Raw genomic sequence first — 27,370 nt, forward strand, 5'->3', positions numbered from 1 at the left:
AAGTTTCAGTGCTGTTATGATATAGTCTCATTTTCTTGGTTAACTCCTTACTTCCTATGCATCCTTACAAATACTTTAATTCACATTCTTCTGAGAAAAAAAGGCTTCAATTAATTTTATTCAGTTTTATACTTAAAGTTATGATGAATTGGTATGATTAATGTCTTAATTCTTAAAACACTTTGGCACTAAACAAGTACTGTGTTATTTTGTGTGGCATTTGCTTGTCTTTTATGTGATATAATTTTATCCTGTCAAACACCTTACCCTCTTTGACAAATTGGAAACTCAGTTTATTCAAGACAGTTATGGATAATTTATTTGTGATAATTCAAATCATTTGCACACCAAATGATATGAGCAATTCAGACATTGAGGATGGGAAGCCTCATAGGATTTTCCATTCATTAAAATTAATGGATGGCAAATTAGGAATTGTCTGCTGAGCTCTATACTAAAATTCCTGATTTCGGTTTATGTCAGGTAACCTTCTGTGCCCAGTAATATACTTACCTAAAAAGTATCCCTCTGACTTATTTCTAATTCGAATTCTGTTGAGTGCTATCACCGTGTCTATGTTGACATGAAAGGGGCTACTCCAGAAAAAAAAAAGAATAATTAATTAGATTTTGCATTTATATACTGCTTCTCCAGCAAGAGAACTTTTTAGAAAATGTTATAAAAGGAAAGTTGGACTCTGAGAAGGAACAAATGGAACTTTGGTGCGAGAAAGCTGCAATGAAAGAAAATGTTAGAGACTTTTAGAGTATAAATGTTTCAGGAAAATGAGAGCAGTAAGTTCATTTTCAAAGTATATCACCAGTGATGCTGTTCTTGGAAATTGTGATAAACCTTGAGTATCTGTCCATATTCTGAAGGCTGTGCCACTCGTCAAAATTGCCTGCATGAAATAACATCAGCGATGACTAGCTCTAACAAAAAGCATCAAATGAGGAATGCAGTAATCTTATATGCCAAAGTCAACTGGTTCATCATATAGATAGCAACCCAGTGTCAGCCAACATTATTTAAGGTTTAGGATCTGGGTAGGTAAAGAGAACAAAATACCTTAGCTATCACTTGCTTTGAATCAATCCCATGCAGTGAAACAATACTGCTTTTAACTGTAAATATAGCAAATCCAAGTGCCAAAGCATGAACAAAGAAAGAAGAACACTTGACTTCTCAATAAATAAAGTGATTGCATTTGCATTCTCAGAATTAATTATTCCATGTCTTCAAATATTGGTTCACCTAAAGTCTACATTTAGTCCAAACTCTCCAATTTACATTTCCACAGGAAATGTTCTGGTGTAAAGTAAGCATATCCACTCTAATACACACAATCTTTAATAATTATATGTGTAAGGTCTTAATTCTATTTTTGGAGAATATACTATGCAGCATGAAATTGCCAAGGTGCAGGTTATTAGGCAATTAAGCACACTGACATTTGTGATCTGGAAATACATTTCCTATGCGAAACACCCCGGTTTTTTCTGCCGTGTAAGTCCAGGGAACACAATCTCCGGCCCCGCCAAACTTGTGACATTGAGGCGCGAGCCCACCCCAAAACCTCTGTTTGTGTGAATGCTGTGTAATTCGCTAGCCTGTTATAAATTAATGCCACGAAATAACAGACAGTACACTACATACGATTAAAGGAATTATATTTATGAATCTTAACTAAAGGGTTAGTAAAGAATAACAAAAAGAAAAGGGCCCATTCTAATTAAACAGTCAAACGTGCACAAGTTGGAGCTCATCTTGAACGTCTCTGTCACTCCCGCGCTGGGCCCTCGGTCAACGTGAAGGCCCACACCACTTTCCAAACGTCGCTCGCAGTCCATCTCGAACAAGCAGGTCTCCCACTGGATCGTATCCTACGACCGGTTCTCCCCAGCGTCTTCTCTCTTCATCTCCTCTCAAACAAAAGCTCCAAGCCCAGCCTTAGTGTCGCTCACCAGCCTTAGAGAAACCTCCCCTTCAATTCGACCATCCTAAATGGATGGCACACATTTCTCCTCATCTCTTATCCTCAACAATAACCCAAACACAAGCTGAAAACAAGCAGCTCTCACTGAACAGCAGAAAATGAAATACATACAGCATAACAGCAAAAGATATGAACCAGGGCATTACATATGGTGCATATGGTATAATTTGTAACAAGTGTTTACTACATTCATATAGAGAATGACAAAAGCATAAGAACAATTACAAGTCCATAAACTGTTCCACGGTATCAAAAGACACACAAATATTGTTCAACTGCTTTATGGTTGACTTCTGAGCCTTGGGATATGATTACTTTCCAGAAAGCATTTTCATAGCTTTTTTTATACGATTAATTGTAGGTGTGTTCTGTGATGGTTCATTACAACTACCCGCAACCACTTTGCAATGCCAACACCATCTCCTAACCTTCAGCATGTGTTTAGTATATGATACTTGTTCATTCAAAAAATGCTGAAAATTTGTCAAGAAATAATTTCCACGTGATTATAAGGCATACTATATTTAAACGCATAATTAAGAATGACCAAATACATGAGCTTTTAATTGACAGGAAATGAAAATAACAATAATTATGCCATGTTGGCGAGCCAATAAAATCAGTATCAAGATCGCTATCTAAACTTGAAAATCTAGAGAAACCGGACATCGTACAATTGGAAATGCAGTGATACAGTCGCTGGCGATGTGTTTATCGCGTGGGATCCAGCCCAATCTCGCCTCCTTCGGCTGTTGCGTCGTTTTCTGGGGAGTGACGGGCATATCGTTCCAGCAACTTCATGTTCCGAAACAAATTCTGTGACTGAACCATGCTGAAAGTATACCGGATCTATGGATTTGTACTCAACCAAATGTAACTGCACTGCAGCCATGGCAACAGATGAACGGCTGCTCCAGGTTAGTTGGATATTTACCAAGAGAAGCAAATTCCCGACTGGCTGTTCAATGTGAACATATGGTTTATCACTAACCTGTTGTTTCAACCTGCTTTATAATGTTTTACAAGTATGAATGCGCCACTTCGAAGCAGAAACAAAATATTTGTGTTTCTTTTATCCAGCTGTCATTTTGAAACTTCTGTCCAGTCATCCCCCTAAATTTGGAATAAACTGAATAGTCCGATTCACCCCTTAACTACAAAGGTATTATACTGAAAACTCTCTGACATTTCTAAGTACGCCGATCAAAGAATGTGCCGAGAAAAAGAATGTTGACAAACATTATTTTCAATAATTAAGCGCAGAATTCAAGAAGTAAATCTCTGTTGGGACGAAAACAAATTTAGCAGTCGGGTTCAGGTTTAAAGGCGGGAACTTGAGTAGTTACCAAATAGCGCAAGACCGAAGGAATTATTTTGCATTTCGTGGTGGTCTGTTTGGAACAGGGTGTATCTATTTTGTTCTCTCCTGTGTATTTCTACTCAGTTCTACAATTAAAAGGAACGTTCAAAGAGTAAACATTCTATCTCATTAGTTTTACTTTAATTTGAATATATTAATTTCAAATGTAATAATTGCGTTTAGACTCTAGTTTCTTCGTAATATGTGCTTATGAAAAGAAATTTCTACACCTCATATGAATCAAATAGCAGAAACATCGCTGCTTTGTGTAATATGCTAAGTTAAAACATTCAGCATATCTCAGAGCACCAGCATAGCTATTGGATAACTCAGAAAAAAGGTCTTTGAAGATCAAAACCTCAAACCCAGCATAAGACTGGAGACCTGCTGAGCATTAATGATTTCTGCCCTCCCTGTGCTTCTGACACTTGATACACCTACAGCATACACAAGGCATTGAAGAGATATCACCTCTGCCAAGTTCCCCAAATCAACCTGAAGAATTAGTGAACCAATGTCAGTGTCTTCCCCCAGGCTAACATCCCAAGTATGGAGGCCTTAATGACATTCAATTAGCTCTTATGAGCAGCCTCTATCTTTGACATGCTCAACACCGTTTAGAGCTATCATGGGAAAAGATTATGAAGTGAGCACAGAAAAATGTTCAAAGGTGTTCTCAAAGCCTCCTTGACATCCCCACTGATCCATGACTGCTTTAAATGGAGAAGAAATAGTTGGGCTGAAATGGAGGATCTCAAATCCATTGAATGGGTGCACATGAAAGCACATCACTAATGGCAGAAGGAGCATATTACTTCATAAACTATCCACCTACCCATGCTGTCAGGCATTCTCTGTGGTGGTCTGCAGATCCCAGGTTGACCTCTTTGGTCATCTCAGCACATGCAATATTCTCAATCTCACAGGACCATCTAAGACAAAAGTGTCATATATATATTCAGCATGCTAAAATGATCTTGGTAATAAACTTCCATGTCAACTTAATCTAGTTTATTTTTTTAATGCCATTGAGAAATTAAAATGGATACAAACAGATGCTTATAAACTCAGTGCATTGGTGTATCAATATCAATAAAGTGCACTCTGAAGAAAAGGCAGAGAATTTAGTAGTAAAAAAGAACAAACTGCTGGAAGAAGTCGGTGGGATAAGCAGCTATGCAGGAAAGGAGACTGCTGTTTTGGATCAAGACTCTATACCAGGACTGAGTGTGAAGAGGGAAGAAGGCCAGTATATTGAATGAGAGGAAGGGGTGATAGATGCAACCACACAAGAGGAGATGATGGGCATATGGCACCAGGTGGGGAGAAGGAGAAATGCAGAGACAAAGGTAAGGATTTTTCCTCCAGTTCGCACACATCATCTCTCACACCATTCCCTCTGCAAACATGATAGAGATAATGTTCCCCAGCCCTCACTAGCCTTTGCATCCTTCAGCAATTCTACCAACTCCAACAGAAACCCACCAATGTTGACATCTTCCCTTTCTCCACTAGCTTTTCTGCTTTCCACTGCGATCACTCTCTGCATGATTCTCTGGTCCATTTATCCCTTCCATCCACTCCTCTTCACCCCCTGGAACTTTCTCCCACTCATCCTCCCTCACCACCATCCAGGGAGCTAAACAGCCCTTCACAGTGAGGCAGAGATTCACACATATTTTCCAACCTGATCTATTGCATTTAGTACTCGTGATGTGGCCTCCTCTACATTGGGGAGTGGAAGACAAAAGGTGAACAATGGAAGACAAAATCTTGCAGTGGGAAAGGAACACAGGGGCTGTGGATTGCCTTAAACAGAAAAATGCAATGTTTATGTCTTCCATGGGCTTTGGTACTTTCCTATCAGATTCCCCCTTCTCCAGCCCTGTATCTCTCTCCAATCAACTTCTCAGCTCTTTATTTCACCCCCTCCCCTCCCAGTTTCACCCACCACCTGTATTTCTTCTTCCCCTCCCCCCACCTTCTAGCTCTGACTCCTCATTTGTTTTTCCTCTCCAGTCCTGATGAAGGGTCTCAGCCTGAAACGTCGACTATACTCTTTTCCATAGATGCTGCCTGGCCAGCTGAGTTCCTCTAGCACTTTGTGTATGTTGCTTGGATTTGCCGTATCCTCAGATTTTCTCTTGTTTGTCAATGTTTATGTCATTTGGTTGGGGTCTATGAGTTATTGTTATTCTGGATTGTGTTTGGTCTTACCAGGACAGTGGAGGAGGACAAAGACAAACAGGATGGTGTGGAATGGGGAAGGACAGTTGAAATGACTTATGACTATTGCCCCCTGTCAGAGATCCACAAAAGGGTCAGGTGTAGCCCATATCAGGGAGGAAATTAGTGTTAAATGTACTAAAATGGACAAATTCAACACAAGAACAGAAAGTAACACCAATACCGTCACAATGTAACAGAAAAGGAACTGGGAAAGGGTTCAAGTGTAGATCACCCATAAGCATTCATATTAACTGTAATGAAGTGCTTTAAGAGTTTGGTTATGGCTAAAGTTAATTCCTGCCTCAGCAAAAACCTGGACCTGCTGCAATTCACCGACCACCATGATAGATCTACAGCAGATACAATCTCACTGGCTGCATTACAGCCTAGTACGGAAACTCCAGTGAACAGGATCACATAAAGCAGCTCTATCTTAGGCACAACCCTTCTATCAAGGACATAGGATCTTCAGGAAGCAGTGCCTCAAGAAGGTGGTATCCATCACTAAGGATCCTCAACATCTGAGACAAGCCCTCTTCTTATTACCACCATTGGGTAAAAGATACTGGAGCCTGAAGACCCACACTCAATAACTTAGGAGCAGCTTTTTCCCCTCCGTGATCGCATTTCTGAATAAACTATAAACCATGAACACTGCCTCATTATTCCCAATTTTTGCAGTTTATTTATTTTTGTAAGTTATAATTTCATATCTAGCACTCTACTCCTAAAGCAGTACAACAAATTTCCTTTCATATAAGTCAGTAGTAATAAATTTCATTCTGATTTGGAACGAGGAGTGTTCAAGGATCATTTCGGGAATGAAAGGGTTATCATACAAGGAATATTTGATAGCGCTGGGTCTGTACTCACTGGAATTTAGAAGGATGAGGGGAGATCTCATTGAAATCTTTCAAATGTTGAAAGGCCTAGACAGAGTAGATGTGGAAGGGATGATTCCCATGGTGGGGGAGTCTAGGACAAGAGTGCACAGCCTCAGGATAGAGGAGCATCCATTTAAAACAGTGATGCAGAGAAACTTCTTTAGCTAGAGGGTGGTGAATTTGTGGAATTTATCACCACAGGCAGCTGTGGAGGAGACCAGGTTGTTGGGTATATTTAAGGCAGAGTTTGATAGGTTCTTGATTGGACACAGCATCAAAGGTTACGGGAAGAAGGCCAGGGAGTGGGGCTGAGGAGGTGATAAAAGGATCAGCCATGATTGAATGGCAGAGCAGACTCGATGGGCCAAATGGCCTAATTCTGCTCTTATGACATAGATAGGGCCCATGCAATCATTCATAGTTATACATCTGAATTGTGGAAAATTGGTGGGATCAAAAGAGAAGCTGTTGAGGGTACAAACAAGTTCTGCCAGGCAACTGAGAGTGTTAGTAGATGATATATGGTTGATTTTTTGCTCCAGAAATGAGGGCCCAAAGATCTTCTGGATGGGGGATGGAGGTGTACATATCCAGAAAGAAGGAGAGGGCACTAAAACCTTGCTGATGGGTCCAGCTCAGAATCAGAATCAAAATCGGGGTTATTATCACTGACATAATGTCCTGAAGTGTGTTGCTCTGTGGCAACTGTACAATGCAAGATGTAAAGAATTACTCTAAGTTATAATAAAAAATAAATAGTGCAAAAAAGAACAGTGAGACAGTGTTCATGAACTGCTCAGAAATTTGATGGAAGAGGGGGAGAAGCTGTTCCTAAAAGACTGAGTGTGGGCCCTCAGGTCTCCTGTATCTCCTCCCTAATCATAGTAACGTGCAAAGGGCATGTCCCCCATGTCGAGGGTCCTTAGTGATGGATGCTGCCTTCATGAGGTACTCCCTTTTGAAGATGTCTTTAATCGTGGTCCCATTTCATACCACCTACTCGTCATGTACTTACCTATTCACCAAGGTTCCTGTTCCATTTGGTCACTTCCTCTATCCCCTCCACCTTATCCATTTGCCCATTATTTTATTCCATCAATCATCTGCGAGCCTTTGCTTCTCCTCCTCCCCCGCCCCCAACTTTTTTTTATTGACTGGCTATCTTCCCTCTAACGCCCAGTCAGGAGGCAGGGTTTTAGAAACAAACCCCTTTCTCTCGCACAGATGCTGTCCTTCAGCGGGTTGTTTCTATTTTGCTCCAGAGTACAGCAGGTGCAGTCTCTTGTGTCTCCACAGAACCACTTAACCACTTTAACGGTCAGGCAAGATCTGTGGCGGGGGGAGATCACCTAGCATTTCAGGTAGAAGATTAATCAGAACTGGAGAAGGGTGCTCGACGACCTGAAATATTAATGCTTTCTCACTTTACCTGACCTGCTGAATGTTGTTTTTACTACAAGTTTATGGATTTGATTTGGGATACATTTACCATTAACCTGCTTGGTCAAGTGGGACTTCAAATGTAATCTTACCAAGTGACATTTGTGGGGGGAGGGGGGGGGGAAGCCTACATTATTTATAGCAGGTCCGCCCGTGTCCCAGAGTATCAAAATCTAAAAAAAAATGCTCCATGCGGGTAGCTTTAAATGCGGAAGCCGGGAGTGTAGGAAACCAAGCCAACGGCAGGGTTTTGTTGCAAGCTCCGGAGGTGTGCTGCGTAGGATACCCTGTGCTCCATTCCCAAACAGCGCAGGCGCACGCCGCCGCATTCCTAAATGGGACATCTGGCCGTGACATCATTGATTGGCTGTCACCCGAGAAACTTTTGTCCCTGTGTCCAATCAGGTCACCGGGTGAGAAGAGGAAGAGGAAAGGGGGCTGGACCAAGAATAGAGACCCCTCTGGAGGCGCATCTACAACACTACACCATCACCTAGAACGGCTGAGCCGGACCTTACCCAGCCCCAGCCTCCCAGCAAGTGATTTCCAAATTCAGCCCATCCAACCTGCAACAAGCTGCTCTTCCACAATTAGATCCACCGCCTATACCGCACTGACCGTGCCTGGCCATTAGGTTTATTGATCCGGACTATCTATGTAAGCTTCTGTTGCATTATTTTTGGGGGGAGGGGGTAGTGTGCAGAGATCCTCTGCAGAAAGGTACCGAAGTGCTCCCAAACTGACCGAGCCTGTTTTCTCTCTCTTTCCTGTTAAAGGGGGATTTTTACGGAGATGTAAAGATCTTTGCCCCCTCCTTTCTTCATGGCGAACAAAGCGATCGATTGGGAGAGCGGCGGAGATCGCGACATGTACGGTCACTTTCAGGACTGGTGTCTGAGGACCTACGGGGATTCGGGCAAAACAAAGACGGTCACTCGGAAAAAATACGATCGGATTGTGCAGCTCCTGAGCGGAGTCGAGCTCAGCTCAGTTGATAATGCAAAATTCAAATTTTGGGTGAAATCCAAAGGATTCCAGCTGGGGATGGGCGATCAGCGAAAGGGTGCTGCCGGAAAACCAGCGGTGTACGTACCAGTAAAAACCACGGTTAGTCTCCAGAGTGGGAACATTTATTTACTTATCTGATCAATAAATGTTTTGTCTGTGTGTCTTTAAACAGTTGCTGTGCTATGTGCTGTTTTGGGAGGCTTCTGGCTGGCACGTAGTTTTGTGCATGGCTGCCTGGTCTCGGAACACCTGGTTACCCTTCTGTACATAACACATTAGGCAATGAACGCTGGCTGCAAATACCGGAGTCCTGCATTCGAACTTCGTTCGGCTCCGATCCCCAAATCATTGTTAGATATTCAAGGCACTTCATAGTGAAGCAGACGCAGGTCGTCCCAATAAGGATGGAATCCACAGTCATTCAACTGCAAGATGCAAGTTTACACGAGTTTACAAATCGGCCGGTATGGAACATTAATGGGAAAGGTGAACTTAACGATTCACTTGCGTCCTATGTTTAAAGAGTGGGAATTTTGCCCACGCACTATATAAATATAACGGAATCCCAGAGCACACTTGCCATAGGTGGATGTTCCGGAATACCATTCTGCAGCGATGGGCTGTCGTGATGCCCCCTGGCACACATAAACTGTTTCCTGCTCCCTCTACCCATCAGTCTCTGCTTTTCTTCCTCCTACTTTATTTTTCTAACGGTCTTTTTTTTAAAAAAATGTGCGTACGTTTCTATCACCATCACCAATCTGTTCCCCCATCTTTACCCCATCATTGTGCTTATCCAGTGCCATCTTAAACGATGTGGGTTTTTTTTTTGGCCAGTCGCCACCACGTCTGACACTCATGCCAGTTCTATCTTCCGTTTATTTACTTGTACGAATGTAGGATGCTTTCATTTTGATTTTTAAATTAATTCCAGAGGACTATTAAAAGTAAACCTTATGGATTTAAAAAATGCGACGTATAAAAAAAGTGACATCTACTGCCCTGCCTGATTATTAGTTTCCCTTCCCTTCGGTCGTTTCGCCTTGTTGTCTTCATCCCTACCCCCTCCCATTTGCCCAGTGCTTCTCACTGACTACAGTAGTCACTAATTAGCTTGCATTAGCACTCCCCTGACCAGGTAAATTGCACTTCGATGAGCAGTGCAAAGCACCACGCTCTCTGGTTCATTATAATTAGCTAAATGAGCCAGTCCTGGCAGAGGAGAGCAGCGGAAACCACAAGTGGAAAACAGAAAGGCGCAGGGGACTAAATCGGATTAATAAGGGAAATTGGGAACCTATTTTACTGGAATTTTCTTTTGTGTGTACGTGGAGAGAACGTTGGCTCATAATGGGTTTATGCGATGTAGATTATTTAGCGCTAACCTTTTGGTTTTTCCAAGAGCAATAAGGAAAGAGGTCAGATTTAGATAAGTGTGGAAGTCAGGCTGTGATACATTGGGTGTACTTGGTCGCCAGGCAACAAGCCTGCGTCCCAGCTCCTAATTCTGTGCTGGAGGATGAGTGCGTATTGTCAATGCTCAGCGCTTTATTTCTACTGAATACTCTTAGTTAAACGTTACTTCCTTCCAAATATTAACGCTAGCCATTTATGCATAATTTTAAATATTAACAGTAAAGTTGAATTATGCATAAATATGCTAATATTCGCTCGTTGTCATATTTTACAGGATCTTTAGATTAATGCACTGATTTCACTTTGGTTGATCGCTGTCAGATAAATTTTGGGAACTTTTGTTCATTAAATAGATGAATAATCTCAATACTTGAAAACTTGTCACAAGTGTTTTCGCGTTGGCAGGTTTATTACATTGAATTGTATTTTGAAGCAAAATTGAGTCGTAGAGGATGGCACTGGAATGGTGTTCTCTCAATTGGACGGATGTCTTTTTTGGGGGGGGGGGTTGCTAGAATATTTTCTTGATGGGAGTGGCGAGTGGCGACACAAACCCACACTACTTGGGTATCTGAACAGGACTTTAACAGGTATCTAGATGTTTTACATTACTGTACCATTAGTGGCCGATTAAGTTTTCCTACGTTTTGTTGTAAATATATAACAGGAATGATTTACAATTATTGAATGTTACGAACTTGTACTAGCTACTAAATTGACTAGTTTGGTGAGTCTAGTGATTCAGTTGTGTTATTATGACTGACAATTTATACTGACTACATTATTACTTTTTTTGTGAGACTGGGCGAGCTGAATCTTATTGCCAATTATTAAGGTTCGGTAACCAGCACCCAATAAATTGCTGATCCAAGTTATTCAGAAATAGAACTCTCCTATTCCATTCGCTTGACACCAACTAGTTTATTTTAAGTGATCGTTGTGCATTTATTGTTTAAATGCAATTGGTTTGTTTATTATTTTGTAACAATATTAAATTAAGTAAAATTGTATCTGTAACCTATCCTTGTTTCAGACATTCCCCTTTCATTGACCGTAATCCTTACTAAATGTCCAATTCAGTTTAAATTGAAGAAACTCATTGCTGTGAATCGTGGTATTTAGAAATGTAATTGTTTCAATACAAGAGGCCAGATTGCGTACAATATACAGACCAATACAAAGTATTGGTAGAATTCTGAGTGCCAACATATTGTAAATTGCGTTCTTACACCTTTAAATACCTGACCGATCATATATTAAATGCATTTATGAAACCATAACTCTGAGCCGTCCCTTACACAGCTTCAGAGCACATGCTGTGGGATTAGAGCTCGCCTACCAGGATCCTACTTCTCATCTAGACACTGGCGTTACCATAGTGACACTCATTACCTGTCTCCCTACCAGAGTGGACCCAGGCACTCAGCTCCATTCGCCTTTTCAGTTATTAACTTTAATGGGAGCCCTACCCACCCAGCACGGTCATGGCTTTTCACAACGCTCTGTTTTACAGCTGTGCTCAGGACTGAGGCCCGACATGAGGCTAATTAAACAAATACGGAGGAGATACAAGCACCTTAATCCCCCGTGGTGCACAATTGGTTGCTCACAACTACTTGGAGGCCGCGAGAGATTTCATTTCTCTGCTATACTCCCCAACGTTACCTCCTCCCATATATGTAGATATATAAACATTCTGTTTAAAAAAAAAGACAGTGACAGTCCAGGCGGGAAAAAACCCCAAACCAACAGTGGTATATTTATAACCGGACGCTCCAGTACTGGGGGAGGGCTCGGTTAACTTTAAACTTCCCTTCCCCGCCTCGAGTGAACCGCGTTGTGTTTTCTTTTGCCTAATAGATGGTATGGAATAGACAGAAGACACAACTTCAATCTGACACTGCGGTTCCTCCCCACCAGCCTGCTGAGAAATTGAATTTGCCAGTTTAATATTTGCAGACAGGACCTGGTCTTAATAAAAAAAAAACCCAACACAACAGATCATCGAAGCACAGAAAACATCAATAAGTTGTTGTTTTTTAAAAAAAAGTACCCAGAAAAATGTTACGAAATTAGTCAAACGATATTTCGGGTCTAAGACTCTTTTGTGCTTTTCTTGAGTTGTTCTGTCTGCACAGATGATCACGTACACAGGGGAATTAAATGTTGTGTTAACGAAGAAACTAAGTTTTTTGACCGCTAAGATTTAATTAATAAAGAATTTGAAGAAATAGAAAGGAGTTTCAGCCCATTAAATTCTGTCATTATTGCCCTTAAATATCTTGCAAACTCTTCGCATTTTTACACCCATGCCTTGTAAAGTTCATTCTTAATACATTAACTGTCTTCAGCAAGATAAATATTGAACGCCGGAGATACCCGCTATTTAAAATGGCATTATGAAATATACGTTCAGAATGTCAGTGAGAGCAGGCCAGTCTTCTGTCACTGATTTAGCAGGCAAGTTAACTCATTTAGTTAGGTCTATTAAAACATCGAAGAAAACTTGTCATGGAATCGCTGTCACAATCTGAGCGTTAATGCCAATAAGAATGTCCATCTGAAAAACGTAGGGAGTGTTAATAGTATAAATTTAACATTGAGCCTGGAAAGTGATGAAGCACTTAGATAGGCACATGGATGGGAAAAAACTGGAGGGAAGAGTTGGGTTGATTTTAGAAAAGGTTAAAGTAGGTTATGGGCTGAAAGGCCTGTTCTGTGTTCTGCAGGAAAGACCAGATGCCTTTTCCTGACTTTTAATGGAACATTACATGAGGGTGAAGGGACGGGAACAATGAAATGGCAAGTAAATGGAAGCTGAAGGTCTTGCTTGCAGATTGAATGGAAATGCTTAGTAAAGTAGTCTCAATCTACTTAATCTCTCCAAATCAGCAGAGAGTCTAAATTAACAGGAAATTTCAAAGACTGAATGCTAAGTTGAAAAAAAAAATGCAAGTAACTTGTATGGTGTTGCAGAAAGTGTTTGTGGATGGGAGATGCTGCAAAGTGAGGATGTGAAAAGATAGTTATTGAATCTGCTGTGCTTGCATGGAAATGTATTAAGGGAAGTTTGGGCGGATGGAAACAGGTTTGGTATTAGGTGATGAGAGTAAAGCAGAGCAGTGCAGGGGTAATGGCCCTTTGGAAGGTGGGTCAGGGTGTGAACTGTAATGCCCTGTTCTGGAGTTGGCAGACATTATAAAGTATGGTTCGTTGAAAAGTGAGAACAAAGAAACATTAATATTTGTCAGCAGTGCACGAGAAGAAGTTTGAGAAAAAGGTAATGATTTCACCACATTCACCATCGGCCATAGCTAACACTTAAGCCATATATGTCAAACTCAAGGCCCGCGGGCCAAATCCGGCCCGCGGTGGAATTATCTTTGGCCCGCGACATAATATCTAATTACTATTAAAGCTGGCCCCAGTAATCGAAGCGCCTATGGCGTATGATATGGCTAATGCTGAGTTTATTCAGGTACCAGGTTTTCAGGGTTTTTAGTGTTTATTCGGCAGTATTGCTCGGCAGTCTTCTTCATAAGAAACTGAATTTGTAAAGTGAAACACTTTGTAGTTATAGCAGAGACTGAGACACATGAGAGCAGGCTGAAAAAACGGAGGCAACGAAAGCTGCGTTCGCACGCATCCGACTGATCCGGCCCGCATGAAGCTGCATTTTGCTCAATCTGGCCCGTGACCTAAAATGAGTTTGACACCCCTGACTTAAGCTGAGGAAAAAGAAAATTGGTAGTACTGATATGGAAAATATCAGATTAGATGATGAAAGCCAAGAAAATTGGGAGAACAGAATAAAGTCATTGCATAGTGTTGAGCAGTAAAGATCATACAAAGCAAACTACAGGATTAATGGCTTAATAATTTTTGTTGGACATTTCCCTATATTGAAATTTACTCATTTTCAGTCAGGTTTTGCAGGTTCTGATGCTGCCTATGAAGCCAATGTGAAAACCGTAGATTCAGATTCACTTATTTATAACATGTATATTGAAGCATATAGTGTAATGTGTTGTTTGCGTTAACAACCTGGTGATGTGATGGGGACAAGTGTCGGCAGACATTCTAGTGCCAATAATGCTTGGCATAATAACACAACAGGCAACATAACAACAACAACAGCAAATCAAGCTCCGGTCCTCCCTTGGACAGCTTCCAGAAAACTCGTGGATTCACAGGTAGTGGGCTTTGACTCCCCCAGTGGGCTTCCAGAGAATGGCAGATGTCCAATTCACCTGTGACCCCAGGACTCATTGATGACAACAAAGGCAGACACTAGGCCTTGAACTCTGGACTCGCCAATGACAGAACTCCAAACTCCAATCTCACTGACTTAAATACCCTTGTGCTTTCTGCCTGCATGGAAATCTGATTCCAGAACCCATCAACACCTTATTGACTGAAGGGGTAGGGGCAGCCTGGTCTGACAGCCCAATATCTGACCACAGATACCCCAAATCCACGTTACTGGCCTTAAAACACAGAGTGGAGGCCTAGACAATGACCTGACCTCTAATTCCCCATAATTCCCCATATCCCTGTCCTTAAACCATAACATGACCTCTGTGTACCCAAAAACATCACAATGAACCTAAAAACATAATTAAAGAAAAAGCAACTACGTCTGAACCATGACTTCAATGGATACAATGGCTTGGAGCTATCTTGACCGGAAAGCAATGGAACATAGATGGGGCAGGCGGTGACTAGTTTGGTGAATAAATTGCTAATTTGTGAGATGATCAACTCTTTCCACCATTTAGATACAATCTCTGTTGACCCCACTGCATAGCTTTGAGCTTTTCAACACTACACTAAATGTTTCTTCTACACTTAAGAGTGGTCATGGGCCAGGAGTCAATGTGAATGTTACATTTCTTAGGGAGGTTCTGAACACATCATTGAATTGTTTTCTCTGTGTGTGTCTAGTGATGTTATGCAGCTGTTAACTGCCTCCTCCACAGAAAAACAGAAAAGATCAGACGAGGAAATTGACCACGTGAAGGCAAGGCTTTAGCTGGAGGATCAAGGGGAGCAAATTTGAAGGAAAAATAGGAAGTAACAACAATCTGCTCCAAAATAGTGTCAGTAAACAAAAAAGTGGGGATTGAATAAGTTCAAAATAATTACGGGGAGAAGACAAGGGAGTTGAGTTGAAAGGGATAATTAATCAGCCATAATGGAATTATGGAGCAAACTCGATGGGCTGAATACCCCTGTGTCTTTTGGACTAGAATGTCCCTTGTTTTACACAAGTTGGCTGGTTTAGAAAAGATCTATATGGATTGTTTCAGCCATGGACCTGCTTCAGCATTAGGCAAACTGGAGTGGGCCAAGGTTGTCTCGGTGGCTGAGTTTGATGTGTGCTATCACCAGCCTCTTGAAGCATTTCATAATGATGGAAGTTAGACTTACTGAGTGTGAGTCATTAAGGCACATTACCTTTCCTTCTTTTGCACTATGATAGTGATCTCCTTAAAGCAGTTGGGAATCTCAGATTGGAGTAGAGAGAGGTTAAAGATGTCATTATTTCTGCCAGATAATCCACACAGGTTTTGAGGACATTGCCAGCATGTCCATCCAGGCTAGTCGTTTTCCATGGTTGTACTCTCAGGAAGGTCAATCCAATGTCTGCAATGATAAACATGGGTATAGGGGTGTCGAAGGCAGGTGATCTCATTTCATTGACCTTCTGTTCAAGATAAGCATAGAACACATATGGTTCATCAAGAAGGGATGCATTGTAGCTAGTGACACTTTCCAACTTTACATTGTAACCCGTTATAGCATACAAGTCTTGTCACAATTGACAAGTGTTTGTGTGGTTATATTTTGTAATAAATAAAGAGGATGGGACTCTTGTAACTTCCCTTTTAAGAAAGGGATGGCTTGGTAGGTTTTTAACATTATTGAAGGTGTGAAAAGATTGGAATAGAAAAGATGTCCCTATTTGCAGCGAAGACCAGATTTGGAAATATTATCAATAACTCTAGCAAGTAGTTTAAATCCAGGTGATTTGAATATGAAATTCTTATTATCGTGATTAATTGAGTTGGCGTGGTGTAGAGATATTTAAGCAGATGTTAGACGCATAGTAAGGGAAGAAGGCATAGAAGGATATGTTGATAAGGTTAAACAAAGTGAGATGAGAGAAAGTTCATGTAGAACACAAGACTTGCCAAAGACCTGTTGGGCTGACAGAGTTGTTGAAGTTGTGGATAGAATGTATAATCTAGTTTCGGCTTTCATTGTGATTGCTCTGCAAACTTAAGGAATTTCAGTGATATTTGGACTGTGACGTGTAAAACTTCATGTGTGTTTGAGTGCACACTTTTAGAACTTTCCTTCACATAGATGGAATGTTGTCAATAAGACTACTGCCTTCTGTATAGTTCGCAAAAACAGCCTTAAATTTCACCTCATTCATTTAATATTTTAATTATGTTTTAAGTGTTTTAAATTATCCAAACTGAATGCCATTTATAGCTTTTATTCAGTATTTACCAACTTGTGTTTACAGCCAAAATCAATGCTAACGGTATTTTCTGACTATTACATTTTCTCATTTAAAACTGCTAGCTGGTACAACATGGGCTCATTCAGTCATTATTTAAAGCATAATTACTTAGGCAGAAGTGCATCCTTAGAGAAGGTAAGAAGCATCAGCATTTCCCTAGAGAGGAAAGGAGAGTCACCAATAGGGACAATCTATCTCAGTCTAATGAAAGCACGAACAGAGAATCAAAAGGTTTGAAAGGGAGATACCTACTGTCAGTTCCATGCATACTTATTGGTGAGAAATGGTGTGAAGGAGAGGTGGAATAGAATGAAGTATGAAGAGGACTCTCACTCTCTCTCATTTTTATTTCATTTTCATTCATGGGATGATCATCACTTACTACCCATTTTCTAAATGTCCTTGAAAAGGATGTGTTGACATGCAGCCATAGTCTTTCATATCAGGTTTTTTAAAAATACAAACGGGTGGATTGTTTGAACTTTATAGAGGATGGTTGAGTGTCAACCTCTTGCTGTGGATCTGAAAACACATCTAAGATTTCTTCTTGAGTGAACCAGTTTAAGTTTTACAACGGTTTGTCAGCTCCATTATTGATACCCATACTTACTAAGTTTAAGTTTGCCACCTGTATCATGGGATTTATCCTTGGATCTCTGAACCGTTAGCCCAAACCTGCTGATTACCTGTTCAATAATAAACTCTTGTCACAACTGTATAAAATATATTTTCTGGTAAAGAAGTGCTAAGATTGTCAATTATCTTTCATCTCATTGTCAACTATTTAAAAATGGATTTGGATTAGTACCGGTAGATTATCTGACAGTTCAAAACTCTTAGGTTATATCAGATAGCTGATATTTGGCAATATATACAAAATATCATAGTTGAAGATCCACGAATTCATTCAGAGTTAAAGTCTGCGAAACGCTTACTTGTAGGTAAGACCACTGCTGCTAACTGTAGAATGAATGAAGGACCAGAAAAGAAGATGAGGCAGATTTTTACTCTTTAAGTTACAGTGAACATAATGGTCAGACCAATGTATGTATGTAAATTATCTAGTGATCTGCAACAAGGAGGATTCTGGACAAGTTGCTTTACTTGATGCTTTGCAAAAATGGCAGTTTGCCCTTATTCTTTCTGGAGTTACAAGAAATTACTACATTTACACATTAATTGCCAGTTCTAACTGCTGCAGGCAGTTAGAACTAATACTTAACAGCGTAAGTCATATTTAAATGAAAATAATATATTCTTAAAAAACTCCTCAATCTGTCTGGCCCTGGAAGGGAACAATTGAAACAATTTTGTCACATTCCCACAGGTCGGTAAACTGCTCAGAATTTTTTCCATTTTTTCTCTTCATTCTCTATCTTTCTTCACTCTGTTTGAAAAAATAATTAGGACAACAAAAAAGACTATCAGAACTTCATTGTTCAAAGGTTCAAAGCTCCATTTATTATCAAAATATACAACTCTGAAGTTCTTTAGTTCTCCGGGTAGTGATGAAACTGAGAAAGAAAAATAAAGGCAGCACGATCATCAACCCCCAAATCCCACCTCACAAAAACCAACAAAACAGATCAGATACATTGACCCACAAACCCTCCGCTCATATATAAAAAAAATGATTGAAACAGGTCGGGCACATCGGCCCTCAAATCCCACTCCCCCCCCACAAAAAAAATCGAGAAGATCAGGTGACAAAAAGAGAATATAAAAACTGTAAGACTGAAAGATAGTGTCTCTAGTCCAAAGTCCAAATCCAAAACACAGAAAAAAACATGGACAGTACTCTCTGGGCCAGAGCACAGCAGCTGGCTCTCCCCTTTCCGGTAAAGAGCAATTGACCCAAAGGCCGGCAGCTGGCGTTCACCCTCTGCACTTGCTTCAATGCCTCCATCTCCCTTGTCGCTTTGATCAGCGAACCATTGGAGGCAAACGTCGTCTTGTGCCCTGTCCTGCAGCTCGCCTGTTACAAGGTTCATGCCTGCTGCCTCCCGGAATCCTCTCGGAGACTGCAGAGCCTTGGAACACCCAAACGGTCTCCAAACTTCCGCACTCGCCTTGATGCTTCAGTCATCCTCTTCACTTTAATCAGGGCTTTAATTGTCTCACTATTAAAGTCATTCCATTGGCAAATATAATAGAGCAAAACTAACAAAATTTAAGAAGCACTTACACGCCAATTCCATTGATACAGCTGCATAAATGTATCCTAATTACTGCTGTAAAGCTCAGAGTTAGAATATAAACCAAGCTCTAAATATAAACCAAGAAATGGTTACCAGAGATGACAAATTCATATCAAATTATAGCATCACAGCATTTTTGAAAGTATATGTATTCAATACTACAGTAATTCTTTTCAGCTTACAATGTATTAATGCAATAATTACCTGTAGCTTACCATTGTATTCAATTGATTGTCCAGAATTGATGTATTCAATTGAATAGAATTTAAAACTCCACACAATTTAATGTTTTTGTGTCAGTAATAACCTATTCATACAAATGTTGAATACTACGGGTGTTGTTTAGAAGTATTTTTCACCAAATTTATCTCAACATAGCAACTAAAAATTTTCCTTTCTAATAACTCTTTGTCAGTTCTAGCATTAACTTATGATTAAATGTGTTGCACAGGCAAAAATAAGGCTGTTTAAAATTACGGAGTATGATTTTGTTCTGAACCAAGCTTTCCTTACATTTATAACCATATAACCATATAACAATTACAGCACGGAAACAGACCATCTCGGCCCTTCTAGTCCGTGCCGAACGCTTACTCTCACCTAGTCCCACTGGCCCGCACTCAGCCCGTAACCCTCCATTCCTTTCCTGTCCATATACTTATCCAATTTTACTTTAAATGACAATACCGAATCTGCCTCTACCAATTCTACTGGAAGCTCGTTCCACACAACTACCACTCTGAGTAAAGAAATTCCCTCTCGTGTTACCCTTAAACTTTTGCCCCCTAACTCTCAACTCATGTCCTCTTGTTTGAATCTCTCCTACTCTCAATGGAAAAAGCCTATCCACATCAACTCTATCTATCCCCCTCATAATTTTAAATACCTCTATCAAGTCCCCCCTCAACCATCTACGCTCCAAAAAATAAAGACCTACCTTGTTCAACCTTTCCCTGTAACTTAGATGCTGAAACCCAGGTAACATTCTAGTAAATCTTCTCTGTACTCTCTCTATTTTGTTGACATCTTTCCTATAATTCGGTGATCAGAACTGTACACAATACTCCAAATTCGGCCTTACCAATGCCTTGTACAATTTTAACATTACATCCCAACACCTATACTCAATGCTCTGATTTATAAAGGCCAACATACTGAAAGCTTTCTTCACCACCCTATCCACATGAGATCCCACCTTCAGGGAACTATGCACCATTATTCCTAGATCACTCTGTTCTACTGCATTCTTCAATGCCCTACCATTTACCATGTATGTCCTATTTGGATTATTCCTACCAAAATGTAGCACCTCACACTTATCAGCATTAAACTCCATCTGCCATCATTCAGCCCACTCTTCTAAGTGGCCTAAATCTCTCTGCAAGCTTTGAAAACCTACTTCATTATCCACAATGCCACCTACCTTAGTATCATCTGCATACTTACTAATCCAATTTACCACCCCATCATCCAGATCATTAATGTATATGACAAACAACATTGGACCCAGTACAGATCCCTGAGGCACACCACTAGTCACCAAACTCCAACCTGACAAACAGTTATCCACCATTACTCTCTGGCATCTCCCATCCAGCCACTGTTGAATCCATTTTACTACTTCAATATTAATACCTAACAATTGAAACTTCCTAACTAACCTTCCATGTGGAACCTTGTCAAAGGCCTTATTGAAGTCCATATAGACAACATCCCCTGCTTTACTCTCATCAACTTTCCTAGTAACCTCTTCAAAAAATTCAATAAGATTTGTCAAACATGACCTTCCATGCACAAATCCATGCTGACTGTTCCTAATCAGACCCTGTCTATCCAGATAATTATATATACCATCTCTAAGAATACTTTCCATTAATTTACCCACCACTGATGTCAAACTGATAGGCCTATAATTGCAAGGTTTACTCTTAGAACCCTTTTTAAACAATGGAACCACATGAGCAATATGCCAATCCTCCGGCACCATCCCCGTTTCCAATGACATTTGAAATATTTCTGCCAGAGCCCCTGCTATTTCTACACTAACTTCCCTCAATATCCTGTCAGGATCCGGAGATTTATCCACTTTTATATTCCTTAAAAGTGCTGGTACTTCCTCCTCTTTAATTATCATATTTTTCATAACTTTCCTACTTGTTTCCCTTACCTTACACAATTCAATATCCTTCTCTTTAGTGAATACCGAAGAAAATAAATTGTTCAAAATCTCCCCCATCTCCTATAACTGTAGAAACCCTTCAGATTTATTTTTACCTTACTTGCCAAAACAAACTCGTTTCTTCTTTTAGCTTTTACAATTTCTTTCTTAAGATTCTTCTTACATTCTTTATATTCCTCGAGCACCTTATTTACTCCATGCTGCCTATATTTGTTGTAGGTATCTCTCTTTTTCCTAAGCAAGTTTCCAATATCCCTTGAAAACCATAGCTCTCTCAAACTTTTATCCTTTCCTTTCAACCTAACAGGAACATAAAGATTCTGTACCCTCAAAATTTCACCTTTAAATGGCCTCCATTTCTCTATTACATTCTTCCCATAAAACAAATTGTCCCAATCCACTCCCTCTAAATCCTTTCGCATCTCCTCAAAGTTAGCCTTTCTCCAATCAAAAATCTCAACCCTGGGTCCAGTCCTATCCTTCTCCATAATTATATTGAAACTAATGGCATTGTGATCACTGGACCCGAAATGCTCCCCAACACATACCTCTGTCACCTGACCTATTTCATTCCCTAACAGAAGATCCAACACTGCCCCTTCTCTAGTCAGTACCTTTATGTATTGCTGCAAAAAACTATCCTGCACACATTTTACAAACTCCAAACCATCCATCCCTTTTACAGTATGGGCTTCCCAGTCTATGTGTGGAAAATTAAAATCTCCCACAATCACCACCCTGTGCTTACTACAAATACCTCCTATCTCCTTGCAAATTTGCTCGACCAATTCTCACTCCCCATTAGGTGGTCTATAAAACGCCCCTGTTAGTGTTACTACACCTTTCCCAATCCTCAATTCCACCCAAATAGTCTCCCTAGACCAGCCCTCTAATCTATAAACACAAAGTACACTGCAGATGCTGTGGTCAAATCAAGACGTACAAACAAGCTGGATGAACTCAGCAGGTTGGGCAGCATCCGTTGAAAGGAGCAGTCAATGTTTTGGGTTGAGACCCTTTGTCAGGACTTACCTATCTTGCCCTCTAATCTATCCTGCCAGAGCACCGCTGTAATATTTTCTGACAAGCAACGCAGCATCTCCCCCTCTTGTCCCTCTGATTCTATCACACCTGAAGCAACAAAATCCAGGAATATTTAGTTGCCAATCACACCCCTCCTGCGACCATGTTTCACTAATAGCTACAACATCATATTTCCAGGTATCAATCCGTGCTCTAAGCTCATCCACCTTTCTTACAATGCTCCTAGCATTAAAATAAATGCATTTAAGAAATTCTCCACCTCTTCCTCTGTTTATCTCTAACAGTACAAAGAACTTTACTGTCTTCTCTTTCTTTCTTCTCCCATACATCTGTTCCTACACTCTGGTTCCCCTCCCCCCTCATATCTAGTTTAAATCCACAATTTAACAGGCCCTTTGTTGATTTAAACCATAAGACAGGGCTCACAGATCTTTTGTGTAATCATATTGGTCCACGGCCCCTCATAAAAAAGATTGGGAACCTCCGCCATAAGACAGAGCTTAATCAGGCCACTCAGCCCATTTGGCAAAGTGGATTAAAGGTTTTCAGTCTTTAAGGTTGTGTATCCAATTTTGTTGAATGACAATGCAGTAAAACACCTTGAATATTACCTACAGGGCATTATTTGATTGAAAAAACTGAAGTGCTTAATTAAGGAATTTCATCATGTGGCTTATGAGGTATTTTATAAGCTACCTTATATAAGTTTATTATCTACACAAATGCATTATGTTCTCTTCATGAATTATGTTGCAGTGCACAAAAATGGCAGCATATGATGGAAATACACGGATTGCCTAAATAATGTGAGATCTTAATCTTGTTTCTTAGCCAATTAGAGTCAATTCAACTTCATGAACAGTACAAACAGGCAATACTTTAAATTACAACAAGGAGAAGGCTCCATACTTTAAAAAACAGCTTTGCTATTTGCAGCATTGTATTGAACACTGTAGCAATCAATTTGTAACATGCTTCATAGCTAGAGGCATAATGGCCCACTGTGACTCCCATCGTTTGGTTGTGAGCTCCCAAACTGAATTATCTGAGTTATATAAGAATGGTTCAAGAATAAAAGATGAGGCTACACCACAGTGGGGGCTCCTGATGTTCTGGTTAGAGTAAACACTTCCTTGCTACCTATTCCTTCCAAGACTCATTGTTGATTTAAGTCATGTTGGTGTCTTGTTATACAGTAAATCTCTCCATTAACATAATATGTACTTCTTGATATGGTATTTATTAAAATTATAGACTGCTGGGAAAGTATTGCAAGATACCAAATAAGTATTTTTGCACCTGCCTGCAAATATGAGGCTGGGGATTAAAGGGATTAAATGCATGACTGGATTGACAAATCCAGTTAGTTAGTTTGGTTAGTTTGTGATTAACTATTGTCTGGAAGATTTTGCCAGTTACAAAAGCAATAGAGTTAAGAATTTCAGCTTTTGGCACAGACAGCTAAGAAGCATCTGTACCTATTGAATCCAAAAGTTATTTTGCTCTTTTATTGGTAGGTACAGAACCTTAATTTAATATCTGATCAAAACAGTGGGGAGATTAACCATCACTACATTCACAGCGCAATCTTATTTCAATACTATTTGTAAATGAGCTTCTGTCATTTAAGGATATCCGAAATGTACACACCTGCCCACTTACGTAGGGCCTTCTACAGTGGAAGAAGCAGGAAAATATAGGCTTCCGCCCACCCTTTTGGGAGACAGAGGCACATATCTCAAATTTAAAATTGCTGACATGAATGCACTGGTCCTGCAATTGGATTGGGTGGCAAGTGCAGTAGTAGATGATCAAAGAGCAAGTCAAGTATACCTAGAAGCTTGCATTGTATAAAAATGAAACTGATAACTGGTCTGTACTTTTTTGAAGTAATACTTTATTATTGAAGATCTGATGCTGAATTAGACAATCCATTGAAAAATATTTATGCTTTGTGATGGATCATTTTCAGATGTATTTATATAACTAAAGGTTACCATTCATGAATATCAAGTTTTGTTGTAATAAATGCTTCAAAATTATGTTTGGACTTCTGCCTGATTATGTAGTTCAGCGAATATTTTATTCACTTATAATACTGTTGGCAACATGCGCATATAAAACTGTGCAATTTGCACCCAGATTGCTGAATACATTCACAGTGAGAGCTCTGCTCCAATCTCGTTTTTTTTTCGTTATTCACTGTAAAGTGCTGGAGCTATGCGTGGTCCATGAAATGTGCTATAAAATCCATTTTGCACCTTGTTGTACATTTACAGTTTAAAAGAATCTTTAATGTGGCTGTGCAAAAGCCAAATCCTGGACACAAATTCTGTTATCACCCCTGTCAACAGAATTTGCTTATGTTCTTTGGAGTTGGGAAGAAGATGAAGTGATTTTACAATGAGTTGAAGGTGTGTGATACATATCAAGTGACAGAACTCCAATAAGTAGCAGCTGACAGGGAATTGAAAAAGAAAACACAGCTAGCAAAGGGAAGAGAATATCAGCATGTGTAAGTAGGAGCACAAATGTCTTCAACAGGTATATAGTAAGTGGAGGGGTGCAGATATCAGAGATAAAGAGAGATCTAAGCAGAGACTGAAGACAAAATAAAAATTTTATATTTGTGTTTACTAAGAGGAACTTGGAAGAAAGGGAGGACACAGAGATAATGTCAGGGAGAAAATTAATGAGATACTGGAGAGACTGGCTGGAAGTTACCTGATCTGATGAATTTTGGGTAGCTGCAGGGCATGGAAGAACATGCCATAATAAACCAATCCTCCCTAAACACACTGGACTTGCCAGAGGAACAGAAAATGTCAAATGTAACATAATTGCTTTTTAAAAAGTGTACATGGACAAGCCAAATAATTACAGAAAATTGCAGGCTTGTCAGTTTAGTCAGAGCTATGGAAATGTTTTTAGAAAAAATATTCAGGGAAAACTTTACTTGGAGAAGTTTAAGTAGATAAACAAGAGGTACAATAACTTTTCTAAAAGCAAGTCCTGTTTGACTAACCTAATGGAACTTGAAGGAAATGCAGTGGATTTCATGTTTACAGTACGTATTTGATGAAGTTCTACACAAAAGATCGGTTATCAAAATTAAAGCCCTAGGAATTAGAGGGTTACCAAGAGCACATAGAGTAAATTTGGCTTTAAAAAGCAGACAGCCTGGAAATGCTGGTATCACTCCTTTTTTTGATGCCTATTAATGACTTAGACATTGGTTTGTGGGGTAATGTTTTCAAATTTGTATATGCCACAAAACTTTAATGTTTGAGGAAACTAATGACAGACTGATAAGCGAGGCCTTGGGCCTACTTTGGGCAGTTTGGTTCGGAATGTGTTGTTCACTTTGATTGTTTGCATGGTTTGTGTTTTCTCCCCCTTTCTTTTGCACATCGGGTATTGGTCTTTTACTTTCTATTTTCATCCTTAAATTGGGTTCTTTTGGGTTTCTTGCTGTGTGGCTACCTGTAAGCAAACAAATCTCAAGATTGTATAAATTCTTTGATAATAAATGTACCTTGAATCTTTGATAAACTGCAAGAAGACATAGATTCGATAAGGACTGGTGGATATATTTTAGTACCAAGAAGAACGAAGTGATGCATTTTGGCCAAATAAATATAAAGGGACAATATGAAAGAACGGCACAAAACTGAAGTGTTAAGAAATGGAGGATTTGGGTATAACTGTGTCATAATCCTTGAAACTGGCAGTGTGGTGGCCCATTTTCTGTGCAGGCGAACCGGCTCACAAATAGCCTGCGTGCGGGGGGAGACTTTGGGAATGCACCTCTGACGTCATTTCCGCCCGCAGAGGGCGGGCGTTAGGGATTAAATGCCAGCGCTGCGAAGTTTGAATAAACTAGTCTCGAAACAATTTACCAACTGCGTGTCATTATTTCAGCGCTGTGTGTAGCACATCGCTACAGCAGTGTGTTTTCAGGGAATGATTAGTAACATATATGTTGACAAGATTTATAAATTGGAGAGGATAGAGAAAAGATTTACTATTAATTTAAATTTGGAGATGAAGGATGAAGCTTTTAGACCAGCAATGCTGGGAGTGCCCTCCTTTGAGTAAAGGTTGAGAGAATACCAGAAAGATGAGTTTAGATGAGGTAAATAAAGGACAGTGGTCTCCATTAGCAAATGATTCAAAGATCTAAGACCACAAATTAAAAATTTTGGACAAAAGATACAGGGGGATGTGGGGGGAAAACTCAGAATAATTTTGGCCATGTGTTCACTGCCTAAAATGATGGTGGAAACAGAATGAGTGTAGAGGAATGGGATCTGCAAATTTATTGATGACATCTCCATAATAGGCCAGATTTCAAATGGTGAGATGGAGTACAGGAAGGAGACAGAGTCTTGTGGCATGGTGGCATGTATGTATCAATGGTGCTGAGGTGGAGATGGTTTAGAGCTTCAAGTTCCTAGGTATAAATTTCACATATAGCTTTGTCCTGGTGCAACCGTGTAAACAACATGGACAAGAAAATGCACCAGTATCTCAAGTTCCTTAGAAGGCTAAGGAGATTCCCCATTGACCCTCACCAGTTTTTATAGATGCACTAATAAAAAGCATTGTATCTGGAAATAAGTCAGAAAATGTGTAGCTCGGGTAGTTGATGGTTGGGTTGAGTTGTTCTCCGATCTTGGCAGTCCATTTGCAGGTGTTTTGTCACAATACAAGTAGACATCATCAGTGCGCTGTTCAGTTGTTGCATCGAATCTGGATTCATCACACATCGGTATGGCAACTACTCTGCCTTACAGCACAAGAGATTGCTGAGAGTTATGGGCACAGCCCCATCCCACATTAACCATTTCTCCCAGCACTGACTGTGTACACTTCCCTGTCTTGGGAAAGCAGCCAACATAATCAAAGACCCTTCCTACTCTGATAACGTTTTCTTCTCCCAGCATGCTCTTCCATTGAGCAGAAGATGCAAAACACTGCAAACACATACCAACAGGCTGAAGGACAGCTTCTATCCTGCTGTTATATAACTTTTGAACATATCTCTTGTATAATAAAGATGAACTCTATCTCTCAAATCTAAG

At 40.0% G+C, this 27,370-nt stretch overlaps 1 protein-coding gene across 5 annotated transcripts in view; it reads left to right on the top strand.

Annotated features, from left to right (window-relative positions):
* Positions 1-8,407: 8,407 nt before the first annotated feature.
* Positions 8,408-27,370, top strand: part of nol4lb (nucleolar protein 4-like b) — a 340,315-nt gene continuing 321,352 nt past the window's right edge. For 4 of the 5 annotated variants that reach the window (XM_073061905.1, XM_073061907.1, XM_073061906.1 and 1 more), the window contains exons 1-2: positions 8,408-8,566; positions 8,686-9,016. In XM_073061905.1, coding sequence (XP_072918006.1) covers positions 8,732-9,016 — 285 coding nt within the window. In that variant the 5' untranslated portion in view covers positions 8,408-8,566; positions 8,686-8,731. Of the gene's footprint in view, positions 8,567-8,685; positions 9,017-9,334; positions 9,404-27,370 lie in introns of those variants that run through there. The other variant, XM_073061908.1, reaches the window with a different exon arrangement.

Source organism: Hemitrygon akajei, chromosome 11 (genome assembly GCF_048418815.1).
Source record: "Hemitrygon akajei chromosome 11, sHemAka1.3, whole genome shotgun sequence".
NCBI lineage: Eukaryota > Metazoa > Chordata > Chondrichthyes > Myliobatiformes > Dasyatidae > Hemitrygon > Hemitrygon akajei.